This window comes from Danio rerio, chromosome 11 (genome assembly GCF_052040795.2).
Source record: "Danio rerio strain M-AB ecotype USA chromosome 11, GRCz13ab, whole genome shotgun sequence".
NCBI classification, from domain to species: domain Eukaryota; kingdom Metazoa; phylum Chordata; class Actinopteri; order Cypriniformes; family Danionidae; genus Danio; species Danio rerio.
The window spans coordinates 14,905,991-14,920,470 of NC_141031.1; the positions used below are offsets into that span (position 1 = coordinate 14,905,991).

The 14,480-nt window shown below is 35.0% G+C and overlaps 1 protein-coding gene across 5 annotated transcripts in view; it reads left to right on the forward strand.

Annotated features, from left to right (window-relative positions):
• palm1a (paralemmin 1a) overlaps nucleotides 1–14,480 on the forward strand; it is a 76,038-nt gene that overhangs the window by 46,634 nt on the left and 14,924 nt on the right. For 3 of the 5 annotated variants that reach the window (XM_087272373.1, XM_087272374.1, NM_001017859.1), the window contains 3 exon segments: nucleotides 10,042–10,169; nucleotides 10,723–10,831; nucleotides 14,365–14,386. In XM_087272373.1, coding sequence (XP_087128499.1) covers nucleotides 10,042–10,169; nucleotides 10,723–10,831; nucleotides 14,365–14,386 — 259 coding nt within the window. 5 annotated transcript variants of the gene reach the window in all.

The window sequence follows — 14,480 nt, forward strand, 5'->3', positions numbered from 1 at the left end:
TCTTATTCCTACATTATATATCCCTTCAGTGAATTCCTGAAGATAAATACTAAAAAATAACCCAACTTGAATAACTACAACAGTTACAATTGTCTGATCTCATATGAAGCATGAGATCATGATGACATATGATGACGTGTGCTGTTGTAGTGGTGTCCCATTTCTTAGGGGTAAATTTTAAAGCCCTTCCACTTCACACTCAGTTTTATGGCGCAAAGGGGAAGGAGAAGGGGTATGGGTAGGGGTACAAAATAAAATTGGGATTGTGCCTTACTCTGCACTCAATTACATTGACCAACTAAAAGCGACATGTTCAAGAAGTTCTAATTTTGACAGCAAATATTAACTAAATTCTACTCTTAATATTTGTATAAAAATGGCAATTATTCTTAGTCATATCGTTTTTGTTATAAATAGTGCAGACAAATGAGAAAAAGTTCCAAATGCAGCTCTATTTAAGCAAAGTATGGTCGCACAGGCAATGTCTAACAGGCATAGACAGCAAAAAAGGGGTAATCCAAACCATAATCCAGTAAACAGGCAAAAGTGTCTGGGCAGGCAGCAAACAATCAATAATCCAAAAACAGTAAAAAAAGTGTGTGTGTGTGTGTGTGTGTGTGTGTGTGTGTGTGTGTGTGTGTGTGTGTGTGTGTGTGTGTGTGTGTGTGTGTGTGTGTGTGTGTGTGTGTGTGTGTGTGTGTGTGTGCAATGAGCTAATTATCAGCTGTAACTTGAGTTGACTGGGACAATGTCTCATGGGAGTTGTAGTTCAGGTGAGTGTACATGGGAGTGATCTCCAAAAAGGACAAAACCGCTGCCAATAACAACAATTGTCTTCTAAGTTAGTTTTTGTCTAGTTTTAGTCAACTAAATCTACTCTAAAATAAAATGAGTTAAGTAATTAGCTCAAAATAAGTAAATAAACTTTTTTTTCTGGGTATTACTGCAAAAGGCTTTATTAAGCTGGTGTTAGTTTAAAGGCATAGACAATAAGCTGTACTTGTGCTCTGATAGCAAGTTAAAAAAAATGCTGTTTGTGTTTGAGCCTCACATCCACACACAATATTTCATTTACAGCATTGACATCTCAACTTGTTTATCCTCAATCTTAAACAAATAAATGAATATGGGTGCTTGATTGGAATTGAAGCAGTGTAGGGATGTCATGGCACGGATATTATCTATAATCTATCATTTGATTATCTAACATACACTACATGACAAAAGTCGTATCACCTATTCAAGTTTTACAAACAACAAATAATAACTTGACTTCTAGTTGTTTATTTGGTATCAGAGGTGGCTCATATAAAAGGCAAAGTAACTTATTAATAAATAATCAAGTTATTAAAGTCATGACAAAGAAAGTGTTCTTGCAGGATTTCCAGAGTTCATCAAGATTCTTTATATTTATCATCAATGCCTACTCTAATTCCTTCATCTTAGCCCAGACATGCTCAATAATGTTTATGTCTGGTGACTGAGCAGAAGTACCTTGACCTTCTTTGCTTTTAGGAACTTTGAAGTGGAGGCTGAAGTATAAGAAGTAGTGCTATCCTGCTGAAGAATTTGACCTCTCCTGTGTTTTGTGGTGTATTGGCCAACAGAAATGTCTTGATACCTCAGACTGTTGATGTTTTCATCCACTCTGCAAAACTCTCGCATGCACCCATTCTAAATGTGACCCTCAACCATGAATTTTCCTTCAACCAAAACTTCACTGATTACTGTAAGAATCTTGGGTCTATGTTGGTTCCAATAGGTCTTCTGCAGTATTTGTGTTGACTGGGATGCAGTTCAACAGATCTGTCTTTAGCCACTTTTTCAAATGATCAACTAGACGTCATTATAAGTTATTTTTTGCTCTTACAACTGAGATCAATGACAAAAGATTTGTCAGGTAGTGTGTTTATCTGTAGAGCAATAATACATTTAAATTCAAAAAAGTTTTAGCAAAAAAATAAAAAATTGTTTCTTTTGATTTTTCCAGTTTTATAACATTTTATTTAAAAAAAAATCCCAAACATATTAATTTAGATGTACAAATTTTTTAACTGTTATCTTACGTTTTTGATTTATTTGTTACAGTTTCGGCTATGGGACTGAATAATCTAATGTACTGGATATACACAAACATATTATTGTAAAGGCATCCTATAGTAAATATGAAATAAAAAGAGAGATCTGTGAGGAGTATACTCATTTATTCCGAGCAATGTATATGATTCTTATTTCAACTGTTTTAAAGCTGTATTTATTTATTTTATTTATTCATTTATTTATTTATTTTTATTGACAAGCCTATCTTGTTTATCAAGCCTATTTATGTATATACTGTGGAAGTTAAAAATTGCCATTTTTTGTTTCTGCATGTGTTTTTGAGGCTTCACAACTTTACAGCAGCCAAGAGACTTTGCTGTGCTGGCCAGAGATAAGATCCAAAAACTCTCCTCATTAGCAGTTTCTATGGAGCTCCCATTTAGAGTCAGCAAAATGCTGAGGGAGAGAAAGAGAGAGAGATGAATGGCCGAGTGAATAGCGGGCTGCAGGTCGCTAAAGTATGCAGGGGCCTCTGAAAGTCCCGAAAACACATGCTCTCTGATATATGAGCAGGCTTTCCTCAATCTAAGATAAGGACCACAGTGTTCTGCTCAAATTTAGAACAATTCCAACCACTTGAGGTATGAAACTGCAGCTTTAGGCATCTGGCCAAGTCATGCTAAAGCTTATTTGTGTGTGAATTATATTATAGCTATCAAACTCATTCTTTTTTATTTTGGCTTCAAAGCTTCCCTTGTTTTAACTGGCTCAACAGTTTATTTAGACTGATTAAAGGATGCCTGATGTGCCAAGAGCGATCAGTACAGGATGCTAATAAAGATTAAGTATTGGATAGGTGTGGTTTGATTAGGCAGATAGGTTAAGATAGGTCTTTTCCTCTTTATTAATGGGGTGTCAGTATGTTTGTAGCTATTCATTGTGTTAATATGTTGTTCAATTTGTGTGCTGTGGAAAAGTTATAATTGATCGTGTAGTTGTAATTATTGAGTACTATTAACAATTAATCAAAATATTTGAATAATAAGATGTCACATGACACAAGATTAAGAGTGGTGAACTGTAACACTAACAAAAGGTACTTTGAAACTAGGACTTTTGAAAACAATAGCTCAGTCACTGGAAGCACATGGGAGATTGTGCGCTTTATCCTGTATTTTTCATTGCATTGTGTTGGTGGAGATGTTTGTGTGTGTGTGGTCAGTATGTACTCCCACAGCTGGTCTCTGGAGAGAGGGAGGTGGCAGTTCAAGCAAGAATGAACACTGAGATGAAAGAAAATAAAGAAATGAAAGATGATACAAGGTTCAAAATGAAGGAGCGATCATTTTTAGCGACTTTTTTTTTTTTAAATGACCAGCGCTAGTCACTGTTTATATGTTGATTGTGTTGGATTTACATATACACATTTTTGGCTTTATTATAATGATCTAGACGCAAAGTCTAAAGCGCATGTCGTAAAAGCATTTTACATGAAAATACAATTTGCACTATGGAGCATGATCTGACAGGGTTGTGCTTATTCTCTTAATGTGTTCTGGGTGTGTTTTGAGCATAACATGCATTAAACCCAACAGAGTTCATTCATTCAATCATTTTCTTTACGGCTTAGTCCCTTTGTTAATTTGGGGTCGCCACAACAGAATTAACTGCCAACTTATCCAACACATTTGCTATTTACATGGCAGACTTGTAAGTGGATTAAACTGAATGCTTCACTGGTGAGAAAACAGAACATCTGCAACGCGAGAATAAAGAACAAGCATCCTCCATTGAGCCTCTTTACTTTCTCTTTACTTTTACTCTTACTTTCGTAAAAAAAAAAGAAACAGTGTTGCACTCTAGTAAAGTTTCTGTTTAACAGAGAGAAGATTTTTTCAACACATTTCTAAACAACAGTTTAAATAACTTATATCTGTTGACTGATTTAATTTATCTTCACCATGATGACAGTAAATAATATTTTACTAGATATTTTTCAAGACACTTCTATACAGTTTAAAGTGACATTTAAAAGCTTAACTAGGTTAATTGGGTTAACTAGGCTGGTAAACTATCGGGAAAAATATAGCTTAAAGGGGCTAACAGTTTTGTCCCTAAAATGGCTTTAAAAAAATAAAAAACTGCTTTTATTCTAGCCAAAATAAAACTAATAAATAAATTTTCCAGAAGAAAAAAATATTATCAGACATACTGTGAAGATTTTCTTGATCTGTCAAACATCATTTGGGAAATATATTAAAAAAGAAAAAGAAAAAAAACAAGAAAAAAACAAAGGGGGGGGGGGTAATTTTGACTTCAACTGTATGTATATAATAAATAATACTGCCAATATTAATAATAGTATACAATTGCAAATTGTCATGAATAAACTGATAGAAGGCATGGAGGTAGTGATTTTTATATTTATGTATAAACCACAAATTTTGTAACATTTTAATCATTTAATTTTTTTCAAATGTAAAGATATTTGTGTACATCCTGTATGTATTAAGCAATGTAGAAGCATTTTGACCCACATAAACACATCTGTGTGTATTTGTCAAAATAGTCGAGAGTCAGAGAGAAGAAATGCAAGAGAGGCGCAGAGAAATCGCAGGAAATACACCGGCGTTTCATTTTGCAGTTCTGAGAAGTTCTCCGTTCATTCTAGTACACGGCTAAAAACGCAAATCATGTGACCACACACATGCACACTCTCTGCCAAGAGCTGCAGCCAGTAGTTCAGCGGGTGAGCATAAACCCCAGGTGAGAGTATAGTGCAGGTCAGACAGTTCATCTGCTGGATCTCATCTCACTATAGTTGTTAAACGTGATATTGAATTCATCTTGTTGTTTTAGCTGAGTGCAAAGATAAGCTAATATATTAATTTATGTGACCACGTACACTGATTCTGCACATTGACTGATTGCTTACATTTATCATATAAATTTATTGTATGGTATACTGTTATAATGGCCATTATTGATTATTAAAACTGATATTCTGCAAAAGAGACGGGGTAAAGTTTGTTCTTTTCAAAGAAAATGAAAGGAGGCAGTTATATTTAAGCCCTGTTTTGTTATAAATATGCTGAGTGAAGATGACGCTCATATACATATGTAGCTACACGAGGCTGTTTGGTGTCTGTTAATCATAATATCAAAATAAAACAAATTTGACTTATATTTTGTTTTCATTGTTTAGATAGTAAAACAGCAAGCAGGACGAGGTGAATTAGGTTATAAAGTACACTGTTCCCTTTGAAGATTTACCCATGCATTAGCAGGCAGTTTTTGTTATGTTTATTATTAAATATAGTCTGAGTGAATAATGTATTGAATAAGCTAAATTGGCTGTAGTGTATGAGTGTGTATGAGTGTGTAATATGGGTGATTTCCAATATTGGGTTAGGGCTGGAAAGGCATCTGCTGCATAAAACACGCTGGAATAGTTGGCAGTTCATTCCACTGCGGCAACCCCTGATAAATAAGGGACTAATGCGAAGAATAAATGAATATAAAAATAAAAAAAATAAATAAAAAATAAAAAATAAATGAATGAATAGTGTATTTTTTTAGAACTCAACAAATAGTTTTATGGACAGTATACAGAAATTAAATTGAGATTAAAGTTTGTATTTATTTATTATTTATTTCATATATATGGCTTTTGTGTTTTATAAAATATGAGTTGATAAAAATATTGGACGTGCATAGATAGATAGCATTTTGATTGAATGTAGTGGGCCACTCTGGCCCAAAATGCCAGGGCCGATTTTTTGCCCCAGTCCAGCCCTGCTTCAGACCACCTTTTAGTTAGTCAATGGCGCAGTCTATTTCATTTCTCAAAATAGCAATGCCAACTATCCTTTTCAGACCAGCACACCCAAGAGACCACAAAGTGGCACAAATGGACAACTATTGCTATTTAAACAACTTGGCACAAAATGTGAAAATTACTGTTGCGCTGGGCTGAAAATATAGCAACAAATCGCGCCAAACACGTCTTGCACCTTATTGCGAAGGGTGTATAATAGGGCCCTTTGTATGAAACAAATGGGGATAGAATATGGACAAACTCAACACTTGGGCTACAATTTTGAATTTAATTGTAAATAAATTCATACAGGGCAAAGCAGTGGCGCAGTAGGTAGTGCTGTCGCCTACCAGCAAGAAGGTCGCTGGGTCGTTGGTTCGCAGTTGGCGTTTCTGTGTTGAGTTTGCATGTTCTCCCTGCGTTTGCGTGGGTTTCCTCCAGGTGCTCCGGTTTCCCCAACAGTCTAAAGACATGCGGGACAGGTGAATTGGGTAGGCTAAATTGTCCGTAGTGTATGAGTGTGTGTGTGAATGTGTGTGTGGATGTTTCCCAGAGATGGGTTGTGGCTGGAAGGGCATCCGCTGCATAAAAACTTGCTGGATAAGTTGGCTGTTCATTCCGCTATGGCGACCCCGAATTAATAAAGGGACTAAGCCAACAAGAAAATGAATGAATGAATAACACGTCGGCACCTCTGAAATCTGACCTGGTACCAGTAATAGTAAAAGAAATAAGACTTTCTACAGAAAAACATAGAAAACGCTGGAAAAATTTAAGAGGATCAAGACACCCCATCTTTGACCTCACTTATTAACAAGATGCTTTTTACTCAACAATAATAGCTGCTAAATATCTGTCAACTCTTCACAATATAAGACATGGTTGATTTACTATTCTAGATAGATGTTATGTATTTTTAATGATGATAATGATGATGATGATGATCATCATCATCATTATTATTATTTGTTATTGCTGTTTTATTGAATCATAAATGTATTTCTTTAAATAAACTGTTTTTTTATTTTTTATTAATATTGTTATAATTTTTTTTGGTTTTATCTTCACTGAAGTGTATTGTTTTCATATATTCTGTTTAACAAGAGAAAATAACTTGATTTAACAAAATAAATAAATAAATAAATAAATAAATAAATAAATAAATAAATAAATAAATAAAGCAACATTAAATAACATAAATGAAAATAATTTAGCTTTTTTTTTTTTTTACAAAAAAATATTGCAATGCAAGAACAAATTTGAACTATTGCCCTCACTGTAAAAAAATCTGGGTTCCACAGAAATGATTTGTGTGGGACAACATGAAGGAATTAGGTTAACTTATTAGTTTTTACTTATTTAAGTGGATTATTAATAATTATGTTGTCCCCACAAAGAAATTGTGATAATTGTGTTGTTTCAGCTCATTAAAAACAATTAGCTTGAACAAAGAGCAATTTTTTTTTTTAGTGCTGATTATGTTTGCTTTTAAAAATAAACTGAAACAACTCAATTCTTAAGTTTTTATGGGAAACATTTTAATTGTTTTAGTCTTTAGTCCTTTATTTATGTTTAATTAACTTAAATTAGCTAAATAAACTACTGAGTTAACTTTATTCCTTCATGTTGCCCTAACACAAATAAATTGTATGGAATACAGCTTTTTTACATGCCACAATCTTCTTGTTGAGTCATAAGAGTAGGCTACAGAATCCAGAACTGGTACTGATGAACTGAATCAAAATACATAATGGTAGGCATGTGTTATTAGCATATAAAAATGTTATTTAACTTGACAGCAAGATAGAAAATGGCCATGTTCAAAAGTTTGATCAGTAACAGCTGGAAGAGGCAGGAATGTCTGAGGCCTGGAGCTTTGTGCAGTAAATGCCAGGAACCCCTTAGGGGATGGACAGCCGCCAAATGATACAACTCACTTCCATAATGTTCCGTCTTTAAGTGTGCGCAGAATAACTTTTCTGTGATCAGTGTTTTTTTTAATGCTTGTCAAATATCTGGAAGTACGCACAGAAAGAACTAATCAATCTTCAGTATGCTAGGTCTGCAATATTTTTAAATCTGCAAAAGGCAGATTTAAATGGGTTGGTAATAGATTGGGTTTGTATAAGATATTTTAAAATGTTTGTATAGCAGCATTATTGCCACAGTCATTTTAATATCTGCTGGAAAGAGTTTGCTATGTATATGTAAGATCTGAAGCAGTTTTATTAACATATTCATGCAGTTGCATCAACCAATAAGCAAGGATTGGTCTCTAAGAGTCAGAGCAAGATCAGTCTCAGAGAGTAAATCAGAGCAGTGTCTTGTTTTGTGCCAAGGCAGCTTAGTGCCAGCTCAACACTTAGATTTTAGTGCCAATTAGCTGAATAATTCAAGGCTCTGAAATCGAGAGCTGTGCACTATTCAGTTAGTAAGGATCTCTGCTCTCATACAAGATCTCCAAAGGCTAGCGATAACAGAATTTAAACTCTTTAGGGGCATAGCTGTTATTGTTCAACTGCACATGCATCTTCAGTTTCAAGCATGTCTTTTCTTCTTCTTTGCCATACTTTTTTTGTTTGTTTCATTTATAATGTTCTAAAGTATTTTATGTTTTTTAATCTGGCTTTTTAACCTCACCAAGGCATTTATTTAATCAAAATATTAGTCTTCAAGTACACTACTTATCTACCTATCCACTACCTATCCAAGTTTTAGGAACAACAAATAATAACTTTAATAACTTTAGTTGATTATTTGGTATCAGAAGTAGCTTATATGAAAGGCAAAGGCTTCTAGATTGTTTATTTTACCAAAATAAAATATGATAATGCCTTAATTTTTTATGATTTAATTAGGACAGTAAGGTCTGACTTTGCTGAGACAAAAGTCTTTTCACTTAACAGAAATAATGTACAGTATAAAATGTAAAGTCCTGGTACAGTGGAAAAACAATTACTATTGTGTATAACTCCCAGCTTGGAGAACTGCATCCATACATCTCTGCAATGAATCAAAAAACTTAATAATAAAGTCATCTAGAATGGCAGTTCATCAAGATTCTTTGGATTCATCTTCAATGCGTCCACCTTCATCTAACCCCAGACATGCTCAATAATGTTCAACTCTGGCCACTGGGCTGGCCAATCCAGGAGCACCAGTACTTTCATTCTCAGTACTTGTAATTGACAAAGAAGCATTATTTTATAAACTTAAAAAAGTACTCCAACTTGCAAACAATTTAGTTGGTTTTCAGCACATATTCACAAACAGAGAAAAAATACCTCTACCATAATTGTGAAAAACAAAATAACCCAAAACCCAAAAGTAAAAGAACAAACAAACGGCAAATAAACAAATGATATATGTTCAACCACACTATTATACACAGACAAGTCACAAATTGCTCACGGCACCACAGTAGCTCACTAACTCGCCAGGTTAACTGACTCCGAATTTAAGTTTGGGGCTTTCTTTTAAAGGTGAAGCCCCACCTCTTTGAAATAAACCAACATATACAAATTAAAATGTAATCTATCCTTATAAATAAACTACATAGTTGCAATCTAAACAACTACATTCACGACTAGAAAAGCCTCAAAGGTACATTATGTTGTCCAACAGCAGCAATATTTGTCAAACTGTAGAGTGTCCTCTGCTTGTTGCTATATGTGGGCAGAATAATACACAAGGGTAAAGGATGAAGAAGCGGGACAAGTGCTGTTATTTACAGAATATTGCAGTATAAAAAAGTTGTATTAAACATATAAACATGATTATATACATAAATAAAGATAGTATAAACATATGTTCTCTGCCCTATCCAAACGACAATAATTGAGTCATCCTATATATGGATAGATTAGGGAAAGTACCTTTTTTCGCCTAATTTTCACCTACCTAAACCTGAAGTCTACTCATACCTAAATACAATTGCATAAAAGCAATATTTCATCTCATACAGATAACCCTTTTAAACAACATAAAACCCTGCTGAAAGGGACAAATATTATTGTATAAATAACAACCTCAATACTCAAAAACCTTAAACTAATCATGTCTTTTTATTACTAGTTTCATGTATGCAGCTGTTAAAAGTTGTATAGTAATAAGTTGCTTGCAGAATCAACCAGCAATCAACATTTGACAAATTATTATTATTTTTTTTACTCTTTATTTGATAGTCAAAGGCACTTCGGGAAAGATGGCTGCTGGATGGTGCGCCCTCTGCAGGACAGGAGGAAGACGAGACAACTAAACAGCTGCGGGAGCATGAGGCCAAAACCAGAGGTCTTGAGGAGACCATTGTCAGGTAAACCCTCCTCAGCATTTTTTAAACATTATTTAAATATTAAGAATACACTTTTTTTTTTAAATAAAACGAGTACTAAAAAGAAGTAGATGTGTTAGAAAGGCCCTGATATAGGATTCATCAGGGCTGTGTAATATGGATCTAGTGACCAGGATTGTTCTTATCTGATTTGTCTCAGTTTATTCCCTATGGTGTAAAAGAGGCAGAATCTCTAATAGCAGAACAGTCGGTCTGAATGTCCAATACCCTGATTAAATTTCTGCTTTGGCTACAAGAGCTCCTTGTAAGCCACCCATGAGGTTAGGAAGGTTACTTTTTGAATTTACTTCACTACATATTAGAAAATACATTTTTTAAACAGTAATGAAATATGAACGTATATAATGTAAGGATTCTGAAAACTTTAACTAATTACTAAAAACGTTAACAGTTAAAGTTAAACTGACTATTCCATATTTTAGGAGCCATATATGTGAACAATCAACCTCTTTTAGTAGATTTTGCTATTCTGAGTACTACCAGAAGCCTTTCTGGCCTTTTCTCTTGAGCACAGCCTGGAGAGAGAGTTGGAGGAGCTAGAGACGGGTGTGTCTGCAACATCCACCAAAGAAAACCTTTCAGATGCACTTCAGGAAGTCAACACCAAGACAGTAGAAAAAATGGTGAGTTTTAACCGAATGTGTTTTGTAACCAATAAATTTCACCCCAGGTTTGGGATCTAGAGGCTTCTGTTGAAACCTTTGTACATGACACACAATGGGGGAAACGTCTCATGTCTGGCTACACAAAGGCCATCTTGATTAAAGTAAGTGATGGATTGTTCTGCTTACAGTGCAGTTTCACTCAGGCATCATGCGCTAAACATCTAGGACTGACAGTCTTTTGCCTCATGAAAGCATTAGTGTTCTGCATTCAGAGCAGAATCCATAGTAACAGCAGTGATGCTTCGACAACACTAATTATGTTCTCTAATAGTTCCTTTAAAGTACATTGTATGTCTCTGTCCAGGCATTGGCTGACCTCCAACTTACAGAATAAGTGTTGTGTCATCAGGACTGCAATAACATTTTTTATTTACTTTAATAAATTTCCCATTACATTCACAGTGTTTAATTGTCTAGATTACTGCATCTTTCATGTTTGTCTAGATGACAATAATTAAGAAACAGCAACTTAGACTTGAACCTGACAGTCCAAACAGTTTCTATGAAAACAAATTTAATGCCAAAATAGATACATGTGTTGCTTTGTTATTGATGACTACACATTGTAAAATTGAAGGGTAAATGTTATGTAACTCTTGACATTTGGCTATGATTTTAGTTTTTAGAAATACATTTTATAAAGTCAAATGTGTACATAGTTCAAATGAAATCCTGTAACACACTTTTTACTATGGCTATGCACAAATCAAAGGACAATTGAGCTTTTTTTTTTTTTTCCACAAAAGGACAAAATGTTGTGTCTCACATAACCATGATATTTTATAATTCATGATGTCAAGTAGTGTTACCCTGTGGATAGAGCTTACATAGGACACTTTAGGCTCTATCAGCCAAAAGCTATTATCACAAACAGCTATAAAGTATTGTTGCGGATAAAGTGCATGTATACATAGCCATTGTGTTCTCGGCCATTGATAGCCAAGCCGCATTTCCTAAACCATTACTAAATCACTTGAGGAACATTGTGGTGAATTTATATGAATGCTTTGTCATTTAATCACCTGACATGAACCCAAATGGACATAAGTAATTTAATTTGGAAACTACATCATCACCACTAGGGTTGGGCCGATAGACGATGCCATCGTCGATAACCAATGAACAACACGATACTAATCTGGCATCGCCATTCATTGCCCCACCCCCGTCGCAAACCTGCTGCCGAAAAATACACTCAGGCCCTGTTTACACTTATATGTTTTAGTGTTAAAATGGCATTTTAGAATGAAAGTGATTCACATCCACACCGTTTTACCTTGCAATTCTGAATAGCCCCCTGCTGAAAACTCACATCACGTGACCACACACACAGCCACACACACACACACACACAAACACACACACACACAGCCACACACTATCATGCGCTCCTCTGAGCTCCAGGCAGAGAGCACTGCACGTCAGAGAGCGCGTCTCACTATAACTGTTAAACGTGTTATTCAGACATCCCAAGTCTATGCATTTGCGGGACTTATAATGCCCGCAAACAAGTAATAATTTCCCGGAAATCGCGCATTTAACTCTCAGCCCTTAAATAAGTCGCACACTATTCTCACCCCAGAATCCCTCCTCGCTCTTCAGACCAAGTTTTTTTTTTTTTTTAAGTATTAATATGTACTTTTAAGGTACTTTAAAGGTGCAGTATATAAGTTTCACATCCAGTGGTTAAACTAGGTATTGCATTTCTGGATCAAAACAAACGCAAGCGCATGTTGCCAGTTTGACGACCAAGAGCGAGAATATCAAGCCTAACGTCTTATTTTAATCGTGTTCTAAATAAAAGCAACGGCACACGATAGAAGGAATATCTTTCATATTAAAAGGAGATCTTGTTCTAACCAACACCTCTAATCTAATTAATATATTAGAAATTATTCTATTTCTCACAAGTCAACAACAGGATAAACTGATCACCTCTGGTACACCTCATTTGCTTTATTCAGTTAAATGCTAATAATGTGAGTTTGAATGCCATTTCACATGCCATTTATTACCATACTACTGAATACTACACCATAATCACTATCAGTGATTCAGCATGTACATTTAATAAAGAGGTTTAATATGTATTTATTAGATCATAAACCTTACCATATTGTGAGTAAGTGAAAATTCTGTGCTTCTGAGTGGCTGTATTTAAATTTCTGTAGTGTTTCATCTGGTGCAAACAGCCAAGTTGAATCTGGTGCAAACAGCCAAATCTTGTCACATAGCGTGTTGTTGGGACACGTGGTTACAATGTTATCTGCTCACCTAATGTTTAGGTTCGTAATATTTATAATATTTGCTAATTAATAACCTCATGTGGAACTCTGAATCTAAGTCTCATTTTGGAGTTTGCTACTGTCCAGCGGAGCGAAACAGCCATTTTCAAAGCAGAATATCTGACTTCAGCATTGTTTTTCAGATAAACAAGAATGTTTACTTGGCATGTTTCTTAAATACCTGCAACCATATTATGGTATTTTGTGCTTTAGAAAAGTCAAAAACTTACACACAGCACCGTTGAATTATTTTATGCAAAAAAACGAGTGATATGTCACGCTCTCTTGGCATGAACATATTTTGCCATCATAATGGTTGTGTAATGGTCATATGAGTGCCTAGACAAATCAGGAAACAGACAGCAGTAGTCCAGAACACCAGTCAGAGAGCAGTTATGGACAGCCACACTAAACACCTAAACTAAACACCAACTAAAAACCAGCATTCCCAAACTTTTTCAGCATTTTCAAAACACTGTTTTCAGGCATTACAGTACCTGTAACAAAACTCTAAATACATTTTAAAACAAAAATGCAGTAGTGTAAACGGCAGCTGACGTTTGTTCTACAGGTTTATTTGTATGTCTTAAAAATAGCCAAAAAAAAAAAAAAAAAAACAATAGATTAGCAGCTTTTTCAATCATTCATTCATTTTTATTTCAGCTTAGTCCCTGTATTAATCAGGGGTTGAAAACAGCAAAATGAACACCAACTTATCCAGCATATGTTTTACGCAGCGGATGCTCTTCCAGCTGCAACCCATAGCTAGGAAACATCCATAAACATGCATTCAAACACATACAATACGGACAGTCTTTGCTTATCCAATTCACCTATACCACATGTCAATCTACTTGTGGCGCAAACCAAAGCACCCGGAGGAAACCCATGCGAACACGGGGAGAACATGCAAACTTCACATAGAAATGGCAACTGACATATGCCCAGGCTCAAACCAGTGACTTTCTTGCTGTGAGGCGATCTTGCTACCCACTGCGCCACCGCGTAAATTAAAATGAATGAGTTCTACAATGTGCAACACAACCACTTCTGTTAAAACCATGATCCTTTTAGTACTCTTAAACAGAAAATATATTGTTGTTGACTGTATTTGAATATTTCATATTAAATGCACACATGCATCACATGGATCAACCAGATCAAATTTTAAACAGCTTTCTCTCTCTCTCTCTCTCTCTCTTGCAGGTGGTGACAGAATCTGTTAAAGGTAACATCCTCAACCTGATACATCTCTAATGATAATCTATCCATGAGCAATATTTGATCTCCACACATTTTAAATGTCCGCAATTTATAGCTTA